This window comes from Sceloporus undulatus, chromosome 4, assembly GCF_019175285.1.
Source record: "Sceloporus undulatus isolate JIND9_A2432 ecotype Alabama chromosome 4, SceUnd_v1.1, whole genome shotgun sequence".
Classification (NCBI taxonomy): domain Eukaryota; kingdom Metazoa; phylum Chordata; class Lepidosauria; order Squamata; family Phrynosomatidae; genus Sceloporus; species Sceloporus undulatus.
In genome coordinates, this window is record NC_056525.1 from 113,048,855 (window position 1) to 113,075,578 (window position 26,724).

At 42.6% G+C, this 26,724-nt stretch overlaps 1 protein-coding gene across 2 annotated transcripts in view; it reads left to right on the forward strand.

Annotated features, from left to right (window-relative positions):
- The first annotated feature begins 363 nt into the window (after positions 1 to 363).
- KCNT2 (potassium sodium-activated channel subfamily T member 2) overlaps positions 364 to 26,724 on the forward strand; it is a 281,538-nt gene continuing 255,177 nt past the window's right edge. The window contains exon 1 of one of the 2 annotated variants that reach the window (XM_042463483.1): positions 364 to 583. In XM_042463483.1, coding sequence (XP_042319417.1) covers positions 489 to 583 — 95 coding nt within the window. In that variant the 5' untranslated portion in view covers positions 364 to 488. The remainder of the gene's footprint in view (positions 584 to 26,724) is intronic. The other variant, XM_042463482.1, reaches the window with a different exon arrangement.

A 26,724-nucleotide genomic window follows, 5' to 3' on the forward strand; every position in this document is an offset into this window, starting at 1 on the left:
TGGAGGACGTGTCCGGAGAACAAAGGCTGCTGGGCCCCCTCCTCCCCTCCAGGCTGGGCTGCTGCAGGTGCACCTCTTTCCTCTCCGCTCTGTTTCTTTCCTCACCCCGCCCTCCGCTGCTTTATGCAAATGAGGGACGACGCCATTGGTCGGCAGGGGCGAGGTTCCCAGGGACGTCACCTTCGGGGGCTCCCCCGCCAGCCCCCATTGGCCCAGACGTCCCTGGACCCCCAGGCAGCACACTCTCTGCTCTGAGTAGCGCCAGAGGAGGAGGAGGAGGAGGAGACCTTCCCTCAGGTGGCAGAAGGGCTTCGCAGGGGAAGGAGGAGGAGGAGGAGAAGGAGAGAGGGAAGGAGAGAGGGAGTTTCTCTTGCCTCTTCTTCTTCCTCCTCCCCTCAGGAGCTTCTTGGCCACCGCCTCCTGCTTCTCCTGCTTTTCCTCAGCAGCAGCTCCTTCTCCTCCTCTCCTCTCTTTCTTCCCCAGTCAGGATGGTGGACCTGGAGAGCGAGGTGCCTCCCCTGCCTCCCCGCTACCGCTTCAGGGACCTCCTGCTGGGCGACCAGGGCTGGCAGAACGACGACAGGTGAGCAGAGAGAGGAGGGGGCCCTGGGCAGGGCAGGGCAGGGCAGGGCAGGGCAGACTCCCTCCCCAGCTGGGCCTTTCCTCCCCCTGCAGCTTCCTTTCAAAGCCATGTGGGACCTTCTTAGCACCCCAAGCCCTGGAGTTTGGGCAGTGTGTTGCACCTGTTGCCCTCTCATGGCCTGAGAGATGCATGGACCCACAAGTGCTGGCTCCCTGGAGGCTCTTCCAGTGACACCACACACTGCCTCCTCCTTAGCAAGGCAAACCATCTCCTTAGGCAAAGGCTGCAAGTTGCTCTTCACTCTCTCTGTATCTCTCTCTCTCTCTCTCTCTCTATCTATCTCTATCTATCTATCTATCTATCTGCTACACACACACATATTTGCAGAAGCAGCGTGTTGGTGCCATCGCCCCCCCCCCCATTGATCTTCCTGTCTCTCTACAATATTACCTTTTAGGTGTTTATCACCCGAAGGAGATCGGGAGCTTATCCCGTGAATATCCCGGAAAAATCGCACAGTGATGCAAAACGACTGCCCATGATGTGGTACAAAACCCACCACTAAAGTGGTCACGACAGCAACAATGCATTTATTTGCGCCACTGCATGTAATCGTCATTCACACAGTCCCTTGCCAGTTTCGCTTTAATTGCAGGATGCTTTAAGTGCACTTTAATCTCTCTTTAATGCCGAAATTAGCCCCAGTATGATACATACACTCGCACTTACTCTTTCCTCGCTTACGTTTCTTTCCTCTCTATGCTTTAGTTTTTTGAAGGCAGAATGGTCCCCTCCAGTTCCTTAACCAGCTCTGGAGATTATCAGTTTCACATTATATCAGGTGCCAGCCTAGACTGCATTACCTGTTGGAAGTAAAAAGGTTAAATTGCTAGGCGTGTGCCCCTCTCCTTCTCCCTCTCCTTTTCTCTCTCTTCTGCCTCTTGGTCTTTTTCTCAGCCTGTGCAACCCGACTGACGCGCAGCATCCTTGCTAAGCTCGGCTGCTGCTCCTGTGTCACGTGGCCTTGTGTTGAGAGAAACATCTCATGCTCAGCAGTTACTTTCTTTCCTTATCTAAAACGTCGCCGTTTATTCAAACTGTGCCGAAGCACATCTGAACATTAGTATTGATTTGTTCCACATTGTACTGATGGTGAATCCAGTACACCGGTCAAGGTAATTTCATGGGAACTTCTGTTCTAGCTTGGTTCTACAAGGCATCAAAATGAAAGAGTCCCTTGCACAGTCTCTCTCTCTCTCAATGTTACTTTGGGTGCTCTTTCTTTTGGCCAGTCTCTTCCACACTGTGGCATCAGGTTGTCCTGAGCATTCACTGGACACTTGCAAGTTTCTTCTTGCACATACATATGTGTGTGTGATCAAAATAATATTTATACTTTCTTACAAGCATAGTTTCCTTGTGCACATTTTCCTTGCAGCTGCCAGGTAGGTTCAAATAATTCCTTTCCAAATTTTCCTGTTTTTCTCCTTTCAGCATATCAGATATCCTATGTATTCAGTGCTGTGGCGCCGATAGTATGGAGAGAATCTTTGGCAGTTCCTTTGTTTTCAATTACAACTTCCATGACCCTTTATCAGAGTCGTGCTGGTTGAGACGGATAGGGAAATTTCTCACCCCTGATATAGTAGTTACTCATTATGAGTAGTTTAAGAATTGCTTGCGCAGGAAATGTGCTGACAAACCAAGATGTGTCACAAAGATAATGTTCTGCAGATTTAAGACAAATTTGGGGCCGTGCAACTAAACTGTGTCGTTGATATTCTAGTCCTATATGCGCACATACTGAGAAGTAAGTCTCATTGACTTCCAGGGTGTTTACCCTCAGATCATTACCCACAGACTTGTTCACAAGTGATAGGACTCAAGTCCCATACCAGAAATATAGGGATAATAATAGGGACTTGTCTGTACAATAGAAATGCATCAGAGGCAGTCAAGTCTGTTTTTCTTCACTTTTACAAAATCTTGAACTTCTAGAGCAGGGGTTGGCAACCTACGGCCCGCGGGCCGGATCTGGCCTGACGAGGCCTTGGGACCACCCCAGCCCGGTCCTGCCGCCGATTGCCGCCCCCGCTGCAGCTTCCACGCTGCTCTGGGCGCCATTTTGAGTTCGGCCCCCCAGTTGTCTGAGGGACAGCAACCCGGCCCCTGGCTCAAAAAGGTTGCCTACCCCTGTTCTAGAGAATCTAAACATTTTAAGACAATATTTTTCTCCCAAACATATTGGCATGTTGCACATTACTGTTCGTCCTTTTGCTGGATGGCAAACCTCTTCATTGAGACACACTTTCTATTCAGGCAGGTGAGGAGAGGTCTTTCAAAGTAGGTGGGATGCTGCCTTTCTCATTTTTTTCTGAGGTGATCTTAAATTTGCTTAAAGTTAATTTTTTATACATAATTCATTTAATTAAATTTTAATATTATACTTATTGTTATTTTATTTTTTATTTTAATTATTTTAATTATTTTATTTTAATTGCAACTGTTTTTGAATAATGGGAGCCACTTTGAGCTCCAGTTACTAGAGAAAAGCAGCATAAAAATTAAACAAGTAAAAAGTAAAGAAGCTGTTCTTCCAGGATGCTGCAAGCCAGCTGCTAGACTAGCAGATATGTTCTGGGACAGCTCATGAAGGCATTTTGTGTGGTGTGGAATTGTTCCCTTTCAACCTTCCTTCCTTTCATCTTTAGTATAATATATTATTTTTAATTGTTAAGAATCTTCATGTTGCAAACCTTATCACAGGGTTTTCTTGGCAAGTTTCATTCAGAGGAAGTTTGCCATTGCTTTCCTCTTAGGTTGACTGTGACTTGCCCAAGGTTACCCAGTGGGTTTCCATGGCAGAATGGGAATTTGAACCTTGGTCTCCTGGAGTGCTGGCCCTAGTCCAGTACTCAAACCACTATATCATGACGGCTCTTCCATAATGTCCAGATCAATGCTACGTATTGTTCTGTTCCTGCTCCACATTGTTCAGGCAGTTTACCACATGATGCCCCAAAGCCCACATATTCCTTTGCTACACCATTGCCAATGCCCTCCCCCCCTGTTTCTAACCTTGAAGATGGAGGAGGAGAAGTACTCAAAGCATTTCAGGAGCAGAACATACCTTCAGCCCCTCTCCAGTTCCCAGCGAGTCACTGTAGAAAGAGCAAGTATTTATCCATGATCCAGCACAGGTTCTGACAACCACACATTTTACAGAAGCTGCCAAGACTTGCCCAAACTGTGGTTCTCTTATGGCAGGGTTGGGCAAATGTAAGTTCCGGGGCATTTAGAATCATAGAATCATAGAATCGTAGATTTGGAAGAGACCATTAGGGCCATCCAGGCCAATCCCCTGCCATGCAGGAAATCCAAATCAAAGCATCTCTGACAGATGGCCATCCAGCCTCTGTTTAAAGACCTCCAAGGAAGGAGACTATCACCCTCCGAGGGAGTGCATTCCACTGTCAAACAGCCCTTACTGTCAGGAAGTTCCTCCTAATGTTCAGGTGGAATCTCTTTTCCTGTAGCTTGCATCCATTGTTCCGGGTCCTGTTCTCTGGAGCAGCAGAAAACAAGCTTGCTCCCTCTTTAACATGACATCCTTTCAAATATTTAAACAGGGCTATCATATCACCTCTTAACCTTTTTTTCTCCAGGCTAAACATCCCCATCTCCCTAAGTCGTTCCTCATGGGGCATGGTTTCCAGACCTTTCACCATTTTTGTTGCCCTCCTTTGGACACGCTCCAGTTTCTCAATGTCCTTTCTGAATTGTGGTGCCCAGAACTGGACACAATATTCTAGGTGGGGCCTGACCAAAGCAGAATACAGTGGCACTATTTGGAAGACTTTTTTCTGTTGTTGTTATGTTAGACTCTTCTTCTTAAGTTTTTTTTAGTTAAATTTCATAGAATTATACATACATACAGAGGGGGGGGGAGAGAGATGTAAGTAGCCTTAACTTTCAGAATGCATGAATCTTTTGCAACACTATAATTGACAAAAAAAAATAAAAAAAAAAAATCAGTACACAAAATGTTTATAGTCACAACTGCCAACATTTGTGTCATTTCTCTTCATTTCATTTCTGAATCTCCCAAGAGGGCCTCTCCACCACACACTATTCATTAGAGAATACCAGTTTTTCAAAACTAGAAGTAGACTTCTGAGCATCTCCAGGTTTTGTTTTATTTGCTTGCTAGTTCCCAGAGGATGGCAGAGACAGCCGATTGTCCCCAGGACCTGAGGTAGTTGCCCAAGTATGTATTCAATTAGATGTTAGAGAACAAGAGGCAGAAAAATATAAGAAGGAGCCTTGTGTCTTTTTTTGGTCTTAGTCTAAATTCTTATTGCTAAAGGGAGCTGGAGCATCCAAGAAATAAAAACAGATTGTTTGCCATTAAACAGAAGAGTCCTTCTCAAGGGAGACCAACATGGTTCTCCATCTCTCACTGTTTTATGATCAGAAAGCCACTTGTGTTGTAAAAAAATAAAAATAACATGCACAAATGGCTCTGACTGCATCATTAAAACTGAATATTGGGAAATGAAAACTTCAGAAGCAAGTACTACGTATTTAAGCAGCTTTTACTGATGCTCTTATTACTTAAGCTCAGCTGTTTTATGGCACCAATACATTCTCTGTGCCTAATTTTGGGGACACTTTCTGTAAATCACAGATATTGGTAAAGAACAAGGAATTCACTAAAATCAACTAGTGGTTATCTGAAATTTAGCAGAAGACTGGAGCTTTGGAATAATGATTGCATTGAAATGTAAGAACACCAGATACTATGTGGGGCTCGTTTGTTAATCACATTGCAGATCCAGGTAATTAAGACATTAAGAATTAATGTGGTTTTTTTTCTTTCTAGCAACATGATATACTTGTGCAAAAATAAGCAGATAAGCAATCTATACCTAATAAGTGAGTTGTGAAGTAATGTCTTCTATGTGTCTGTTCACTCACCCTGATGTGCTTCTTATTGCATACTTTGTCCTGAATTTAGGTGTGGAGGAGGTGGTCTTAGATCAGATCAGGTAATCTGCTTTATTTAGTCCTGTAATGTCAATTCTGAGAAACATTAGCTCTCCAGGAGCTTCAGCAGAATATCACATCATTTGTTTCCAGATCTGTTTAACTGAAAATGGCAAGAGCTGAAACGCGGGAATTTTCTACATGCAAAACATGTGCTCTACCACTGAGCTATGATTTCTGTCTAAAAAGCCTCCATGTGATGCTGAATATCTCCCAGAGTAACAATTCTTTATCACTTCTATGGATTCATGTGAGTTAGTGTCTTCAAGAATAGATCTTCTATACTGTGATTCACTGAGCTGACGGATGTATTTAATTCTTCCACTGTCACATTTAACAGATCTTCACTATTTAAATAGGGGAAGGCAAGCTGTGGAAGGCTGGTACCCTCCCTGTGTACTTCTCTTAATTACCTTTTCCTTTAGGTGGGCTTTCAGCAAATGACTGGCTGCTAAGGAATTGGCTTTTAATAAAGAAGTGTTTGTAAATTGCTTTGTACATTCAATTGTGCTTTAGAACCATAACATGTTAAAAAAACACCTCTGTTCCTGTTTTTATGTCTGTCAGTGTTAAATTTGTAAGTAACTTTTAATCCCAGCTCTGGGAAGAAGATGGGGCAGAAGTCAAATAATTAAATGGATGGCTGCTGCACTAAGACCACATTCCCACTTACAAATAAATTGCTTTGTGAACTGAATCGATGGATCGGTTTGGCAGTGGAGCATGATTCACACTACATTTGCCCCAATCGCATTTTCTTGCTGCAAAATAAAATAAAATAACCCACTTGTAGTTCACATTCATGAATGAATAGATTCAAAATGGACCCACTCCAGCTGGCCAAAGGGCAAATTTAAATAGATTCCAGTCCGCATCTGGTTCACACTTGTGTGGAATCGATTTATCCAAAAAGATGTGGAAAAAAATCAGCATCAAAAAGATGCGAGTTAAATGGGTCTACTGCATTGCCCCCTCTCCAAATTGCTCCAGTGAGTCGGTTCAAGTGAGAACCAGGGTCATTTAAAATAGTTCAAACCAATTTGCAATCCAGTGTAAAATGTAGTGGGAATGAGGCTGATGTATGGCACCTATATTTTCCCCATCAGAACTTTTATGTTGCTCAAAGTATTTGTGTTCATGGTCCCAAATTATACACCATATTCATTGCCTGAAGTATCCTTCCCATAGATGAACATGTGTTCATCAAAGGGGGTGATGAAACATTAACATTGCCTTCTTGAATTGTTGTGGTTAGTATTTTATTTATGGAGATGTTTAATTTTTATGCCTAAAATAATAACAGAATTTCATAATGTAACACTATGGGGCAATCAGTTAGTAACAGAATGAAAAGGGAAGAAAATGAAATTCATTGTTTTAAAGAAGAACTTGTAAAAAAACCCAAACCCAACCAATTGGGATCTTAGTTGAAGTAGAGAATGAAACATAGTTCACGGAATCTGAATTGCAAAAGACTGAGCCAATTAGGTAAATCACTTTTTGTTTTTTGCTGTGACATTACCACTTATGTGGATGACTAGTGTGTACATATTTTCATAGAAACATTATCGCTCTTGGGGAAATTTTTGGTAACATTGCCATAGAAACTGTCAGCCCTCACTGATAGGAAATATTTAATGAAGAAAAATTGCATAACATAGTGGTCCTTCGGGAGGCTGACAAGTCTTTAGCTGAACTGTGCCCAACATTGATTAATTTGGAGAATAATAACATAGACACACACACACCTACCAAAGATGATGTCTTTTTGTATCTTCCTTAAAGGATTGCATGCATGCATAGATATAGATTTCCAATAGCCTCTTTTCTCTGAAATATTCATTGTATTTCACTTGGTCATATTCCTTCCTCGTTAGACTAACTTCGCCTTTCACTGCTGTCCCTATGCCACACACATTAATGGCAAAACATTAATAAATAATGGCACTTTCCATCCCCCAATTAGATTTCCCTTTTTATTCTGAGGAGATATATGAGTTTGTCTATCGGAACCATTTGAAGGAAGGAAATGGGAGGGAAGTTCTGATCCAAAGTGGTAGCAGCTCTCTGACATTGCTGGATCTCATTAATGGAATGGTACTCAAAGTTTTTACCCTTGGGGGTAACAAAACATTTTAATTCATATATTTCATGCAGTGGAGGTGTGTGTGCACAATGTCCATATGTACTTTACACCTACATATGGACATAGGCATGGCCTCACAGGCCTGGATTGTCCTCAATAACAGTGCTGAACACAGTTATTTTGTAGATCTAGAGGATAGCCTGCATTGGGAAGAAGCTAGAGTAGATTGGACACAACTGGTTAGGACGAAGATTTGCACCAGTTGTACAGACTGTCCTTAAATCAGCCCAGAGGAATAGTGATTGCAGTGAAGAAATGAGTTGTTCAGGGTTAGTGACAGGAATAGAATGGGAAAGAAACAGCCTGACTTCAGAAGGTTAGCAGTAGGCACCTTGTGATAAGACTACATATATACTGCATTGGAGGGGTGAGCAGCTCTTGGAGACTGAAACAAAAAGGAAGGGCAGTTCACTACTCTGAATGCGAGAGATAAACTTTCATATTCCCCTGCTGATGAGAGAAAAGACTAAGGAGATAGGAAAGATTTACATGCAGGAAGGAGGGTGGCACAATTCAGTCAGGATACTAGACTGAATCTAGGAGGAAACATTATCTGTACCTATATCTAGTGACTAAAATTTTATTAACACCCACAAAACTGGAATTTTTAGTTCTGCAGATGGTTTTTGGAGTACAGTTACAGTTACATCAGAGCCATAACCAGTATAGTTAGTGATTATGTGAGCTGTGGTCCAACAACATGGCGACTAAAATAGTGAAGAGTCTGGAAACCATGCCTTATGAGGAAAGACTTAGGGAGCTGGGTATGTTTAGCCTGGAGAACAGACGTTTAAGGGGTGATATGATAGCCCTTTTGGGCTTATTTGAAAGGGTGTCACATTGAGGATGGAGCAAGGCTGTTTTCTGCTGCTCCAGAGACTAGAAAATGGAACAATGGATGCAAACTCTAGGAATAGAGATTCCACCTCAACATTAGGAGGAACATTCTCACATTAAGGGCTGTTCAGCAGTGGAACACACTTCCTTGGAGTGTGGTAGGGTCTTCTTCCTTGGAGGTCTTTAACAGAGGCTGGATGGCCATCTGTTGGAGATGCTTTGATTGTGATTTCCTGCATGGCAGGGGGTTGGACTGGATGGCCCTTGTGGTCTCTTCCAAGTCTACAATTCTATGATTCTATGAACATCTGGAGAGCCACATGTTCATCATATCCTGCTCTAAAATATGCTTTGTGTTTCATTAATTGAAAAATAGGACTAAGGAATAGGGGACCAGTGGAGCAAATGTATTATGGAAGTCACAACTCCACTGTTGTCATTGTATTCATGTCTGTAACTGGATGGCCAGCTAATTCTGCCTGGCAATGAAGGAATATGAGATGAGTATGTGTATAACATGGAGAGCTGGAGATGGTGATGGAGATCAGTGTGGGAGAAAAAAAATAATTATCCATTTTTATTTTATTTAATTTATTTCCCATGTTTCTCCCAGAGTGGGACCTGAAGTGGCTCACAGAAGGATATATACCAGGCTTGTCTTACAGAGACCTGCTTGGATGAGACTCTGTGCATATTTGTGTTTGTTAATCTCAGTGGAGCTATAGTGATCTATAGTGATTCAACCCTCCTGACCAGGTGCCCCATTCCAGTCTGCAGGTTTTGAGTGTGTATACCTAAAGGTGGGTTGTGAATACAGAATGGGAATACAGTCTCCCTTCCTGAACTAGCAGAGGTGATTATAGGGTTGGTGTTGGAATCTCCACAGCTAGTACTGTTGGAGGACTTCAGTATCAATGCTGAGATTGGTTTCTTGGGAGTGGATCAGTACTTTATGGCCTCCATGACAAGTGTTATCTGTTCTATTCATGCTGCTGGATACATCCTGGACCTTTTTTCTCTGCTAGTGGGATGGTGGTGATCTTGGTGTGAAGGAACTATCCACAGTCGCATTATCATGGATAGATCATTATCTGGCCAGAATTCTACTCATTGGGACTCAGAATCTCTGCGGCAGGGGAGACTGATTAGGATGGTCTGCCCTAAAAGATTGAATCTGGATAAATTCTTGATGACTCTTGAGGCTTTTCCTGTCACCTCAGTAGGTGATTCTGTTGAAAATCTGGCTGACTTCTGAAATGGAGTGGTGGTGGACATAATCGTTCCTAAGATCCCCTCTTATGAAGTGAAGCCAAAATGGTTTTCCAAAGAGTTTGCAATGATGAAGTGAGTGAGACAGGGACGAGAGTGACATTGGCAGACAGAGACTAGAGTGACATTGGCAGAAGACTCAAAGTGGGTCTGACTGAACATGGATTAAAGGCTATTTGAAGGCCTACTCTGTGGCAGTGCTGACATCAAAGAAATTATTTTTGCTGCTGAATCCAGCTGTTTTGAGTGGTCAATGGTCTATTACACAGTAGCGCTGAAGTAGAAAATGCAAACCACCCAACAGCCTACTGCAAAGAATTTTCATGGCACTTTTCAGATAAAGTCATTCATATCCACTGTGACTTGGATGCTGTAGTTGATGGATGGGAGAGTGTGTCCCTCTTAGTTCTGCTGGACCTTTCTGTGGCATTCAATACCATTGACCATGATATCATTCTGGGTCACCTCACTGGGGTGGGATGGTTTTCTGCAGTGGCCAGGAGTGCTTTTGCAAGTTTAAATCTCATGTACCAATTGTGCCCTTGATACACCAGATCTGGCAACAGTGGTACATGCCTCAGTTACATCCCATTTGGACAACTGTAACATGCCAAGATGAAATAGTGGTTTCAGTGCTGGACTACCTCTGGGGACCACAGTTCGATGACCAGCTTGGATAGTCTCAGGCAATTCACACACTCTCAGACTCTGGGGAAGACAGTGGCAAACCTCCTCTGAACAAATCTTGCCAAGAAGACCCCATAATATGTTCACATTAGGGTCACCATAAGTCAGAAATGACTTGAAGTCACAGAGCAACAACAGTGTATTCTACTTGGGGTTGCCTTTGAAGAGTATTTGGAAACTTTATCTGGTCCAAAGAGCTGCAGTCAGATTGTTAACTGGGGCAGGATAGAGGGACCATGCCACACCCTTGTTGAAACAGGACCACAGGCTGCCAATTTGTTTCTGAGCACAATTCAAGGGGTTGATGATGAACTATGAAGCCCTATACTGTATCTCCCTATATGAGTCTGAGATCATCTAGAGTGGCCCTTCTCGCAGTCCCACCATCATACAAACATGGTTGGTGGAGACATGAGAGACAGCCTTTTTGGTGGCTGCCCCCTAGAACTCCCTTCTCGGAGAAGCCAGAATGGCCCCCTCCATGTTGTCCTTGTGTTGGTAGGCTAAAACTGTTTTATTCAGAGTGCATTTTAAAACAGAAAGTTGTTAAAGAATGGACTGGGTGTGCTGTATTATTTTAAATATATTGTTTTAAGCTCTTTTATTCTTTTAAATTGCATTTTATTCCTTTAATATGCACAGTGTTTTAATACTGTAATAGTTTAATTCTATTTTAATGTTCAGTTTTTGTATATTTTTATTGCATTGTTCTTATAAACTGTGAGCCTCCTTGAATCCCAATTTTGGGGAAACAGTGGGATATAAATAAATATGCTGCTGCTGCTGCTATTTATTCAGTGTGTATTCTGCTTTATGTGATGGCATCTCTGCCCCTGGTATCACCTGGGACAGTGGAGTGGGGCTTCTGTCAGCAGTGTTGTGGCAGCCAAAAGTTTGTACTTGCCCCTTCTTCTTCACTGCTGCTGTGGTACCACTCTACTTATGAGTAAAGAGGTGCCATGGCAGCGAGGTCAGGAGGGTCTCGCTTGGCCTTCTCCTTTGCTGCCATGGTGCTGTTTTCATGAGGAGAGCAGCATTGCGGCAGTAAGAGTGAGAGGGGTGAGGAAGAGACTGCTGCTGCAGCTGCCAAACCAAGAGGGGCACACTCACCCCTCCTCACCACTGAGCAGAAGTAGGATCTGACCAGCTGTCATCCCCCTTCTGGGGTGCCAGCTGGTGTGGACTACTGCACTCCTTTAGTAATGCCACTGACTTTATGAGTAAAGTGGTGCCATGGAAGCATAGCCAGGGGGCTCACTTGGCCTCCCCCTTTGCTGTTACAGCACTGTTCCCCTCATAAGTAGCATGGTGGTGCAGCAGTGAGGTCAGGAGGGCCATGCTCAGCTTCTGCTTTGCTGCTGTTGCACCATTCTCCTCAGAAGCAGATCAGTGCCATGGCAGCAAAGTTGGGAGGGGTGCGGAGGAGGTTGCCAGTGCTGCAGTGAAGCCAGGAAGGGTGCACTTTCCCCTCCTCACCCTACAGCAGGAGGAGGCCTGACTGGGTGTTATTACTCTTCTGGAGTGTGACCTGGTGTGGGCTGTACCCCCTGCACCTATAGTGGCATCCCTAGCTTTATATAGTATAAGAGAGGACAAAATATGTATACTGTTGTCTCCGCAGAAATAGTAGAGATCTGCCCTAAATGTGGAATATCAAAAGCTGGAGGTAATGTGTCCTACTTTTTGTTTGTAGTTTTTGTGTTAGTGGGGCGAGGGTAATGCAGTCATGAAGTTACAAGTTGTAATGCCTTATTGGCTTAATTTAGTCCCTGTACCAGGAGGTAGGTGGGATATAAATAACAACAACAACACAACAATACATGGTCATGTGTATGGGAACCTGATGCCTTGAGTCTAGGATAGATCATACTGGCACAAGTACATTATGAGTGCTCATCAGTGCTATAGCTTTGTACTGAATTCACAGGCATAGTTGGCTCATAGGTGCCATTGCTGTCTTGTGCACCTGTGTTGTTTGAAGACATATATAGCAGCACATGGCTTCTACTCAGAATTAACTGCTGCCATTCATATATTTGGGAAGCTTGTACAGGTTTTCTCATGTGCTGAACAGAATGAAAGGGGCTTACCATTATGTGCAGACGGTATGGGTAAAAGTGCAAGCATTTATGAGCAACTCCCTTGAAATATATTTGATTTTCATTTTTCTTTTGTAGTAATTTTAATTGGTCCTGCCTAATTTCAAGACTTTATCCTGCTAATGGCCTTTTCAGTCAGATGGATACTGGATCCTTAATGCAATAATTTTTCTTTACATCTTCTAGAACTCCCTGTGCAATTATTAGCACACAAATTATTAGATTTCTGTAGGCTGCAAAACATACGGTATATTTTATAAAATTAACAAACCCTTTCTATAGTGATCTAGGTATTTAAGTTAGCCTGGCTTTTTCCCCCTTTTCCTTTTTTGGCTTTGTTCTGCTCTTCTGTGCTTCAAGATTATTGTTTAGGAAGCACAGAACAAGATGGATTCTGAATCTTATTGTGCTGTATTGTATACATCTAATGTAGGACCAAGGCACAAAATGGTAATGGAACAATTTAAGAGTTATGCTACTTTTCAGAAATTTAATAAGTTCTAATTGAATAACTGATAATGGACAGCTATTATGTAACTTTCAAGTATTGCATGCCCTGCAAGTGATTGGATTATTATTTGGGATGGGAAATGTAGGTCTGGTGCTAGAACTGCCATCTAATGAGTTACAATTTTCTACCTGATGCTGTGACTGTTAAACCTCTAGGGGCTTGCTTAAATTGATCCTACACATCCAGTGTCATTGCAGAGTGCACTTCATCACAATTTCTCATTTTGAATTCAGTGCAACAAAACCATGTCCATTTACTTGTATTATGGGTGGGCGTTTGGTGATTTCCTTCATTTCACTGGCAAATCACTGGGCATTTATCAGTGGATTAATAATGGGAGTGGGGGGGGGAGGCAAAGTTACAGAAATAAATCCACAATCTTAACTATTATATGTGCAGGAATAGCAGCATGTACCATACTTCTCCCAAATACCATGCATTTATTCATAGCAAATTACTTGTAAGTTGTTGGGAAAGTTCCTGGGCAGAAAAACCAGGGATGTGGTGGCTTAGTGGTTAAGACATCAATTCTTATGGCAGTTTAAGGCCCGATTGCTGCATGATGGGGTGAGCTCCTGACACTAGTCCCAGCTTCCGCCAACCTAGCAGTTGGAAAGCATGCAAATGAAAGTTGATAGATAGGTACCACTTAAGTGGGAAGGTAACAGCATTTGGTGCCGTCATGCTGGCCACATGACCATCAGAGCAGTCCTCGGACAATTCTGGCTCTTTGGCTTAGAAATGGAGATGAGCACTGCCCTTGACAGTTGGTTACGACTTGACATGAATGTCAAGGGACTACCTTTACCTTTCACCCTTTTTACAGCTTAACTAAAAGCCATTATGATCTGCTAGTCTATATAGGACCAGCCCCCAAGGACACTATGCAGGGTTAGCCACACATAAAAATCACGTAATGCACAGTTCTCCCCATTGTCTTTCTCACACCTCTCCCTTTGTCACTCTCATGGTCTGATTATGGTGGCACCTTCTGGGCTTGCTTCTTGAAAAGGCAGTACACATGTTTGGCCTTTGTCAAAGTGCACACAGACATACTGTATAAGCACTGGGTGTGTTATACAGTACACTTGGTCCACGCAGGGCAGAAATGAAGGCCAGTATCCTGCATGGACTATTTGTATCTCAAAAATGTCCTATAATCCTCTGCAACACAGTGGAGTTTGATTTTGAATTTGCAAGATTTCCTTTCTGAGAAATAATTTTGTGAAGCTAAAAAAGTTAGCTTGTTAGCTGATGAGAAGCTAAAGGGAATGAGGATGTGTTGACTGGTGTTAGAAGGAGGCTCAGGCATCTGGAAAATTTGTGAAAAGCATGGATACCTTTGGCTTCATTTAATGTGCTGGTTGTGCTAGGTTAGGGATCTCTCCTGATATTGGTAAGGAAAGGCAAAATTTAGCCTGTGGGGCACTTTTAGCTAGGAATGTTGTAGAATCCATCCATCCTTCAGTTACAGTATTTGTGTTGAGATGCTGTGGGCATTGCTAATTTCTCCTTATTGGAGTGGTGTGTGTGTGTTTTGTTTTCTCCATGGAGTCTTTGCTTCAGGCTGGTATGGTTGCATTGAGCTGTTTGTTTTGTTTATATTTCTTAGTCAAATCTTTCAGCAGTGGGAGCTATGAGATATCTGGATAAATAGCAGAAGTAAGGAAGAATAGAAGTGTCCTGGGAAGGACATATTAATGGTGCTGGGTAACAGAATTCACAGTACAAGAAATCTGTAAGTTGATCATTATCTATGGTAGCCTTAGCTACTGAAAGACATCCTAGAACACACTTTGTTAGCAAGAAGATGACTATTGAATTTATTAAAATCCCAGCTAGGTTTACTATACTACATTGGTGATCTGAGTAGGTGACATGGGCCCCCTCCATCATTGCAGGATGAGGTGTCCCCAACACAAACCATGGACTACCAGTTCTAGCTAAACCCATCTGTATGGACACATCTAGGTTAGATCCCTTTTCAGGTAGGATTTGCTGCTGGACAAAATGATTTTGCTCATAAATCCTATATAGCTTTGGTCCAGGTATCTCAAAGTTGTTATCTCCCTGTTTAAGCCTCCCTGAGTTTTAAGAACCATTGGAGAGGGCTTTGTCTTAGTCTTACCACCATCACAGACATGTTTGGTGGGGACATGGAAAAGGGTCTTCTTATGACTCCTCCCACAATCTAGAATTTCTTCCTGCGGGAGACTAGGGGCTTGTCTGCATGGACCAAAAGGCCTGTCCCTCATGTTGTGGCACCATCCTCTTTGGAGAACACATAACTCAAACCCTGGTTCTGGTGTGGGTCCAGCACATCCCACACCAGAAGCGGGAATAGGATTCACATGAATAAAATATGTTGTGACAGCTGTCTCCACGGGTGTTCTGCTTGGCATGCAACACCACTACTGTGGGTCACTAGTTCTGAGGCTAGGACAAAGTTCCTAGCATGTAACCGTTAATGGGTGCCTTGCTCTGACCTCAGATTTGAGTGACCCAGGGTGGACAAAAACAGAGGTTTAGGTAATGGGGGCAGATTGAGGCTGCCCCTGGAGTATCCTGGTCAGCACAGATGAGAACTAGGTTGGCCACCTGTCTGAAAACACCTTTGCATTTGGGCAAACTTTCAGCTGATAGTTCCCTGCTGTAGAAGGGTCTTTTAATGGGAGGAGGGAGTTTGCTATATTTTTATATTCATTGTTATATTTTTTGCCTTTAAAATATTTAAAATTAGTGTTTGCAATGGGACTGGATATTTAATTGTGTTATGGAATTGTGGGGCAAGAAATTCCTCCCTTGAACTCATCAGAAACCTGTGCTATACCTTTCCCATCAAGTTAGGAAAAATGATTAATGAAGTGAGTGCATACGTTCATGTGTGTGTGTGTGTGTGTGTATTTTTGGGGAACAAAAACATCATAGTACACAACCAAAATATTAAACCTCTGTACTGGGAGGAGAGAGAAACTGGGACATTTTAAAAGCAGCTGAAAAAGTGGGGACCCAGATGCTTAACTGATACTGTCCCTGTTAATCTGGGTAAGTTGTAGGTGATGATGTGACAAAGGAGAAAAGGAATATCCTTCACATTCAGCAAGTTTTTCGATAAGCGGGAGGAGAAAGGCTGCTCACTTGATTTGCCAGTTAGAAACTGGGCACATAGCAGGGAAAGTGCAGGCCTGGAGGATGTATGAAAGGACTAGACATTTGGACTAGGAAGGGGTTAATCCTTAAGTGAGCTCTTTATCCTCTGACCATGCTGGATGCATCAATAGCTTTCTATTTTAGACAGGATTTGGGAAGGTGTAGGTCAGCTGACTAAGGGTGCATCTACACTGTAGAAATAATACAGTTTCACAGCACTTTAACTGTCATGGTTCCATCTTACAGAATCCTGGGATTCGTAGTTTTGTGAGGCACCCATATGCTGTGGCAGCTGAAGACCCCATAAAACAACAGATCCCATGATTCCATAGGATTGAACTAGAGCATTTAAAATGGTTTCAAACTACATTATTTCTAAAGTCTTACAGGAGATTTTTTTTTTTTTAAAAATGACAATGTTAGTAACAGGCCTGCATTTTGTCAAGTTGTTGTGTTGTTCTGTGTTGGAATGCTGTGGAGGGATATCTTTGCAGGCTGTGACTAACATAGTCTTGTTTGATATTTCACACCTTTGCCTGATAAGGAAGTCAGTGAAGCTTCAAAAGCTTGAAACATAAAGGTGTCACTGTTTTGTTGATTTTAGATGCTTATGAAATAGAAATTTCTAAGTCTTCTAACATAAAACATTTCAAAAATGTTTTTTTTACTGTTATGTTCTGTATTATTTCTTAGTCAGAGAGATGCCAAGAAATAAACTCTCAGTTGTGAAGTACAATCAGCTCTCTGAATTCACAGATTCAACCATTTATGGCTTGAAAATATTTTTTAAAATATAAAAATTCCAAGAAGCAAACCTTGATTTTGACACCATTTTACTATGACATTGTATTTAATGGGGCTTGGTTATCCATGGATTTTGGTATCTAAGAGGGCTGTGGAACCGAACCCCAGTGGATACCAAGGACCCACCGTATATTTTTTAGGGGTGCAGGGGAGATTTCCAGTACATGTGTTGTCGTATCTTTCCTTATACATCCTTCATTAGCCTTAAATGTCTGTCTTCCAATCTTGTGTCCCACATTTTATCTTCAATGACCACTGTATTGTGGGTTTACACAGCTGTAAAATGCACCATGACATCCAGGAACCAAAGCTTTCCTAAACCTTGCTTCTGGCACTCCAAGACATACAATTAACATAAATCACATTCATGTTCTCCTGGTAGCAGTGGTGTTCTGCCCCTGGGACTACCAGGAGATGGGGATAAGGCCACACTTACCCTTTCTTCCTTGTGGTACAGTGGCCCCCTTGTGAGGAAACTGCTGCTACTACAGGGAATTGGACCTGGGAGCACTCAGCCTCCTCCCTCCTCCCAATGGCAGAGGCATAATCATGAGTGCGCATGGCCTCAATTCCCCATAGTGATGCCACCATGAGGAGGGAGAAAATTCTGCTTCTGCAGGGAATCAGGGCCAGCATGCTCAGGCTTGTCTCTTCTTGTAGTGGCAGCAGCCTCCTCATAAGGAAATCACTGCCGCCACAGGGAATTGGGACCAGGTGTACTCATGAGGAAGCCTCTGCTGCTGCGGGGAGGGAGAAAACCGAGTGTGCCCAGCCCCGATTCCACACGGTGGTGGCAGTTTCTTCTTTCTTGCAGCAGCAGCGGCCTCTTCATGAGGAAATTGCTTTTGCCATGGGTAATTGGGGCTGGGAGTGCTCACACCTTCCCTTCAGTGGGAGGACAGCCTGATCAGGTGTCATCTCCTTTCTGGGGTGTCACCCCCCTTCTGGGATGTCACCCGGTGCGGGCCATACCACAACACACACTCAGTTATGCCACTGTTTGGTAGGTTTTCTGTAGGCAACTGATTGACCACAGTGCAAACAGTGAATTGGACTAAAGAGGGCTGGAGTCAGATCTAACATTGATCTGTTTATATTGTTGCTGTTTGTTTGTTGCTATTGTTCCTCATTAACACTTAATGGCCTACATCTGGAAGTTATTTTCAACTAGAGCAGACCCAATGAATTAATGGAAATTTGGCAAGTTAACGTGTATCTTTCATTGATTCAGTCTACCAAATGACTAGTCCAATCAGCACTGAAAGTTAGATTTCAGTCAATTGCCCTTAAAAATGAGGTCTCACACAGAGTAGTACTGTTTTATTTTTTAAAGCGGACATTATGCACAATTGTGCTCCACTCAGGTCAGTGGAACTTAAGTATACCAGAGTGTGCATAGTGCTGTGGCCTTTATGATTTCTACCTGTTCCCACACTCTGGTATTGACCTTTTTGGGTCTGGATAAATGTGTTTATGAAAGTGACAGTAAAAGTGGGCTTATCACACAGATAAAATATTTGGAATTGATGTTGGATACTGTTGCTCTATAGCCAGAGCTTTTTGAAGATGATCCATTTTTGACAAGTATAAGAAATGTTGGATTTTTTGCCTGAGGTCCTTCAAAATCCTGCAGCTCATACTGTCCACCTTAAAAGCTGAACCACCATCTAGTGACAAGTAATCATAAACAATTCTGTGGTCTTGGTATTTAAACTACTAAGGAGTATAGTCAGTCACAGAAATAAATGATGTTTTGACACCACAAAGTGGAATAAATTGTCCTTCTTTCTTCTGTCCCCAAAGTCCTTAGATCATCATGGATAGTTTTCTGCATGAGCAAAAGGGAGTGTGTATATGGTGTTCTGTGCCTTCAAGTACTGTTGTTTCTGACTTATGGAGACCCTAAGGCAAACCTATGATGGGATTTTCTTGGAAGAATTTGTGCAGAGGGGGGTTGCCTTTGCTTTCCTCTGAGGCTGAGAGTGTGTGACATGCCCATGGTCATCCAGTGGGTTTCCATGGCTGAGCAAGGGTACAAACTCTGGGCATAGTCCAGTGCTCCAACCACTTTACTACACTGGCTCAGTATTGAACACCAAAACAGAGGGGAAAAGGGAGACAGGTAAGCCAGTCGCACCAGCTATGCCCATCACGTTAAAGAAGCATAGATCAGTATGTCTGGCCACCAAAATGGAATTATACGAAGTGGGGCTAATGAAAGAAAAATAATAATAATGAGGAAGACTGACTATAATTCCTTTGAAAATGTATTTCGTCCTAGTCTAAAACACTAAGCTAGAGAGACAGTGAAAACAAACCAAGTCTACAGTATTACTGGGCCTGTGTTCCAGTCTTGAATCGTGGAACAGTTGAAACAAGTTGGTTTATAACTGTCAGAGGCAACATAGTTCTGTTGCAATATCTATTCATAGGAAAATCATTTGGTGGTTTGCATTGTATTCAGTCAAATGGGAGTGAAATTCATAGTTTTTTCTTTGAGATTATTTTGTTTAGGTAATGTACAACTGCAATGGGCTATATAACCTAAAGGCACCAGATCCTTTCTGATCTTGGAAGCTAAGCAAGGTCAGCCTGGGTTTAGTACTTGGGTGGGAGACCACCAATGAATATCAGGTACTGTAGGCTATATTTTAGAGGAGGCAACTTGCCTAAAAATCTCTATGAAATTAATGGGGTCATTGTAAGTCCACAGGTGACACACATAGAGAGACAGATGTTATTCCTCTTCTCTCCATAGACAACAATCATGAAGCAAGTGTTGTGCGTCCCTATGAATGGAAACCCAACTTGCACAGTGTAGTTCAGTGATGGAGTAGATGCTTTGGATGGCATTCCAGGCGTCTTCACATGGGGATAGCAAGGACATCTTTCTGAAATCATGGGTGTATGTTGTTCAGTGTTCATGATAGATAAGTCAGTGATATAGAGTGGCTTCTTATGATCCTGATTTTTGTAACTCCTGAGCCCCCACCATATCCTTGCAAAAGAAAAGCAACAAGAAAAATAGATTGATAAACTCTTGTGACTGTATCTCTGAGTGCATGGTCTCTGCATAAAATGTTCAGTGCTTATGTGCTGTGTATGTTAGGTTGTGTGCTTATGAGAAGGGAGGGGCATATGCCTTCTTTTTTTGTCCCATGAACTGAAGAACAAGCAAGGGAGCAAATGAGCTTTAAAGATTGAGTGGCCCAAGACATTTTGCTAACTAGGATGGAATCAAGGTTCCCAACCCCTGGGTTAAGGTATATAGAACCTAAAGCTAGCCAAGTTGTTTCGATATGGCAGGCAGATAACATCAAAACTCCCTTTCCCATTTCCTGCCAGTAAAAATACAACTGAGTACAAGCAAATTAAATAATTAACCATTTGCTCCCCTTTTATGGTACTCAACAACTGCCACATGAGGAAACTACCTCTCCCTGCAGGCAGGGCTGGCCTCAGGAAGAATGAACTGATTGGTGACAATAGTCTGTCAAGTGCCTGTGTTGTAAATTATTTTTCCCAAGTCAATTAGCACATGTGGCATATTGAAAGACTGCAGTGCACACTTTCACAAAATAGCTGCTGTGGGGGACATACTGATTTGCAAAATGGTAGACATAGTCTGTTATGAAAGACTCATTTCACAGACATATTTATTGTTATTTGGGCAGATGATGGATAACAATTCATTTAACAATGAATCTACCAAAGCAAAATAAATCCATGATTCTTGTCCTGTTCCCCAAATATGTGCATGTAAGTGATTAGAATGATGAACTGAAACTTGGATGATTCAAGTTTTCCTCCCCCTGAACCATGAAACTCAGTCTGCCTGACAGGGCTGTTGCAAGAATAAATGAGGAACAGAGCTATATATGCTGTCTTAGGTTCATTGGTTGAAAGGTGGTACATCAAGCTGTCATAAAAAAATGAGAAATATCTGCAGATAATTAGGTGAAAAATATTTCAATCGAATTGGATGTTTCATATAAGAAAGTAGCAGGCATTGTAGGTACAGTGAAACAGGATTTGTGGGTAGGGTGGGGAAGAGACCCACCACCCTTTATTCCATTTTACATTAGCATAGAGAATTCAGTCTCAGAAAAATAAAGTCTATTAATTTGCATGACTTTTTAAAACTTTTAGTCAGATTAGCAGCAGTGATACCTATCACTGGCTATTAACCATCAGAGAAATAAAATGATAGAGATGCCAATGTACCTCTGAGTGGAGGATGGGGAAATGAGCAACAAGTGATGGTTGTCTCCATCCTCTCCGTTGTGAGCCTCTTGTGGTCTTTGGCTTGTTGCTGCTAGACCTTTTGGTCTGATCTAACAAGGCAGACTTGTGTTTTATGTTCTTATTGACATGACCATTTGCACTGTACTTCGTTAGTGAAACAAAATGTATTACAGCATTCCCCTGCCAATTCAGTAGTGTGTCTTTTTGAGGGAGATGGCAAAAGAGTGTTTACGAAGTATAAACAATTCAGAATATGCCAGGAAGAAGAAAAACAATATAATAGGCATCTGTTTGGGCAGTAAAAAAAATAGAAAACATTCTTGTAAATCACTTGGCTACAATAAAGAACCTAGAGGTATAAGTAAAATATTCTGTGGGGAAAATTACAGTTTTAGAGGTACAGAAGTAGTGGAAAGCTTTTGATTCTATTGGCACCAAGGTACTGTAAGCGCAGCTGGCTAGAAGAATAGCTGTAGACCCTGGAGATTTGTTGTTTTGATAGTTATCTAATAGTGAAAATTGCTTTCTGTTGCTCAAATTTTCATTTGAATTATCTAAGCAGTCTGGCAAGAGCTCATCCCAATTATGACTGGTGCCAAGTTAGTGTTTCCATTGGTACTTTTACCTGGGATTTGGCACCGAGATTAGCATGAGAGCTGCCCTGTGTTTATATTCCTTTTCCCTCTTTTGAATGTGCAGAAGATATTGAACTGCAGAGCATTGGGAACCAGCCATATAGGCATGAAAACAGCCTTGTTTAATTTCTTGCGGTGAGTAGGAATTACTGTCAGGAAGAGAAGCTTTATACAGGAATATCCTGGAATAGAAGAGGGCACTTTGTGTCTCTTGTACTCTGCCTTCAGTCCAGTGGTGTGTCACAAATTGCTATCATAATTGGAGTGTAGGTCAGTAAAAATGTCCATTGGCTAGATGTAGACTTTCTAGTAAAATTAGATCTGTGGAATTTTAAAAGTCTCCTCATTCATGGTGATTTGCACTTGAAGGTGAGTGAGGCAGTGGGATGGAGGGAAGGTGGCATAGGCAAAGTAAAAGGATCCAAATATATCATGCCATGACTGAGCTGCTTTGCAGCACTAGGCACGCTTGTTTGGAAGTAAATCTTAATTAAATCAATTATCCTTACTTATATCACAGTTCACAATTTTAGAACAGGGCAGCTTTACTGCTTGCATCCCAGCCTCTTTTATTGTTCAAGCAGAGCCTTAAGCAGTCTAGGATTTTTTCTGGAGATGAGCTAATCTATATTACAAAATTATTACAGTTTGATGACACTTTAGCTGTCATGATGTCCATCCTACAGCATGTTGTAATTTGGTGAAGGAGATCTAGAATTCTTTGCTAGAAAATGACACCCATCCCTGGCAACTGCAGCATTAGCACTCTCTCGGGCACAGAAATCTAAGTACCTCACCAAACTACAGATCCCAGGACTCCACTGAATGGAGTCACTGCAATTAAATGGTATCAAAATGGTATAACTGTGCAGTGTGGACACAACCTAGTGTCAGGATGGCAGCATCCATGGAAAATATTCCAGATGTAACAATATGGGACAAAGTTGAGAGGTTACTCTGGTTCAAGCAGAAGCCATTAAGAGTCAGCATTTGAAGACTGCTGTGTCATAAGAAGCTGATGATACACAGTGGGGACAGGAAGGCACCAGGTGGCAAAGCTGCAAAGTCATGCCACATGGGGGAGGCAGGAAATAAGTGTTACACATCAGTAAAGGATTGGGCTAGAAGCTCCAGCACTGGACATGTATATAAAGGAGGAGCTTCAATCAGTGTTGCCAATTTCCAGGGAATTCCCCGGTTTATTGGTAATTTAAAAGCTTTCTGTTTGATTTCCGTGCATGAGAAATTTAAGGGTAAATTCCATGGAATCAACCCTTCCCATCCAACCCCCCAAAAATGGCTCGAAAATACCCCCCCCCCAAATGGCTGAAAATACATCCTATCCCGGAGGTCCCGACTCCTTTTGCCTTCCCATAGTGCCTTGCAGCAGCCCCTGACCCAGACGTCCCACCCGCTTCTGGGGAATTTGGAGGCATTCTGGAGAGCCAATCAGGGGATTCCCTGTGAGGGTGATTGGCAACACTGGTTTCAATACTCAGTGTGGTGGTGTGGTGTATATAGTATTGGTGAAGCATTCTGTCAATGAGAGTAAGATTTTGTGAACAGTGAAACTACGATTAAAAGCCTCCTTGAGAGAACTCAGTGTGCTGTCGTGTCTGCAACTTCTGTATGTGGGAGAAGGAGTTCTCCAGCCTCCACTGAACTTTAGTGACTTCTGTGGTGTGTGTTCCAGGCACAAACCTTCAGCAGTGTGCACTTCAGGTCACACAAGTGCACCAACACCTAGTATATACTCTCCCTAGATTGCCCAGCACTGGCACTTAGAAACCAGCATGACTGTTCAGTCCATATGCACTGTTCCAGTAATTATTCAGGCTGGCCATACAGCAAAATAAACAAAATCCAAACTCCATAAAAGGGTGATGCCTTTATTGGTCAGCCAAAATGCACAAAACGCATAATGCAAGCTTTCAAAGCTCCACTGGCTTCTTCATCAGGTAAAAGATGTTAAAAATCATATAGAGGAAGAAAAAGTGACAGGTGTTGGAGTCACAGGCCTACATTATGTATAGATATTGCCTCTGCTGTAGTTCAGTTATTTGTTTGGAGGAATCTCAACACTGGCAAATCTATGCCTCTCTTGAGCATGTGCGGACAGAAACAAAGGATAGGAAAATTTAAACTCCGCTGCAACAGTAAAGTAACTCCTCAAAATTATTGACTCTTGATCTGCCTATGTTAAATTGTTAAAGCTACAGAAGTTTTCAAATGTGTCCCTTTTTAAAAAAAACATGATCAGTCTATCTGTATTAGTTTATTTCAAACTTGGTTCAAATTCAAAATGGTACAGCATAATAATGGCAAGAAAATGCTTTTATGTTTGAAAGCTACAAAGCCTGTTTCACCTCCATTCTGTGCTGTTTTTCATGCTTCAAGAACATATATCACCTGTGGGGGGCACTTCATCCAAAAATCTTTTAGTGATTTTCACCTTCAAACGTTAAACTTCAAGAAGTCCACACAAGCTGCTTTAGAGGGTTTCAGCCTAGTTTCAGTGGGATAAAAATTCTGTGAATGTTTCTCTCTGAAAACCAGGCTTCCAAATAATATATATTTTTAAAATCTTGTTCAGTGCTCTGTCTGTCAAGGGACTGCTTATGACAAGAAGACCAGCTTTCAAGGATCACAGCTGGAGCCTTCCTGTGCTTAACCTTCAACTGTTCTTTCTGACAAGTGGTTCCATAAACTCTAAGCAGCCGTGCCAATCTTATTTGCATGGTAGATAATAAGACTGTGGCATCAGTATGTCATAAAATATGGAATTCATAAGACATAATGACACCAGAAAATATACTGCTTGTTGAAATCCAAGGTTCAAATTCTTCAGATGGAAAATAAGGGACCCAGTAAACAACCTTGACTTGTCCACACCTGGCAGTAAGGTTTTTGGTTAGCAACCTGAATCTGGAGCTTTGTAAGCCTAGATGTTTAATCAAAAAGAAAAGAAGTTCTTTCTCTGTTGGGATGCAATCCTGTAATACTCACCTGGGTGAAAGTGTCCTTGGATTTGATCAGCTTACTGCTGAGACGACACAGTAGGATTGCTACTGTGCCACAATATATACTGAAGCCTTTCTTTGACTGATGCTACCAAAAGCAGCCATGAAGTTGACCAAGTGCCAATCTCTGTGGGGCAGCTGGGCATACTGGTTTATAATGCATGCTGGGTGTGATCTTCCCTTAAGACATGTTGTTCAACAATGATCATTAAGATTCAGTTCTTTATTCCAAATTGTATACCACCTAGATACTCAAACAGAGACCTATGCCCTCCTGGGAGGGGGCGCAACAGTTTCTCAAGGGGCGCACCAACCTCAGGTGCTGATTACCTCACCATCCAAAGAGGGGAACTGATTGGAAGGCTTTTTAAACATCCTCTTCAGCATCAGACTGCATGGCAAGGAGTGAGAGAGGAAGAGAAGGAAGGGTGTGATGGGGAGTCTGGGGCTAGTTTGTGCATGGTTCCCCCATTCCTCCTGATTCATGAGTTGGGGTGAGGAGCAGCAACCATGCTATGTGTAGGAAGACAAAAATAAAGGTGGCTTAAAGTCTAGTTAGCCCAAGGAAATTGACAGAGAAGTCTCAGAAATTGAGGAGGACTGAGGGCAAAGCTTCCCCCATAGGAAATGCAGAGCTGTATGGGGCATTGTGAGGAAAAGGGATTTTAAGCCAGCACTATTTTTTTACCCGTTTTCTCCCATGGCACACAAGAGTCACACCAGCTTCAGGAGTGGGGTACAGGAGGAATCCAGGAATTCTTCCTCCTCTTAACTCCCAAAGCAAAAGGCCGTTGTGTCAAATCACAGCAGAAGCCGGAAGAATGCTGCCCTGGCGGTCAGGCCTTGCTCCACAGCCACCCTCACGGCCCTGAGACTGTTTGTCAGCCTGGCTGCTGTCATTTATAAGTAAATTTAAATAAGAACTGACTTTAGCATCCACTTTTTTTGTATCTATGGGAGCACTGAAACCAAACTCTCATGGATACTGAGGCCCCATTGTACTATGTTGAGAGGGCTGCCCAACATTAACATGTAAAAGGGGCCCAGGGAGAAAAAGTTTGATCACTGCTGGTATACCTACTTGAATCAACACTGGTATACCTACTTGAATTGATTGGAAGCATCAGTGGCATGCCCACAATGGGTGACACCCAGTGCAGAGGGCGGGAATTCTGGGGTGGGCAGCCCCAGACTTCCGGTGTGGTTTCTGGACATCCGGGGCTGAAAGCATGCCTGTAAGGGCCACATCTGCACCCTAGCGGGCTGCAGCCACTTCCCACAGGCTGGGGGAGAGCAGGCGTGACCCGGGAGCAGCCGTAGGCAAAAGAACAGGCCCAAACAATACCTGCGGGAGGCAGGGAGATGACCGGGTGTCACCCTCCATCTGGGGTGTCACCCGGTGTGGGCCGTACCCCCTGCACTTCCCAGTGATGCTACTGGTAAGCATCACCAGTGAAATTTATTGGATGGTAATTACTGGCATCAGCTGGATCCATCTTTTTTTTAAAAAAATCTTTATTCAAATTTATTAAAATATACAGACATCTTACAATAAACTAAACTTCCCCCACCCTTTGTGAATCTTTTGCATGTTTTCCTTTGCTTTGAAGCTCTTATAAGTGCCTTTTATAAATGCCTCAGCTTTTGAGAGTACATTCTTTTAATGTACTTAGCCATATCACAATCTATATT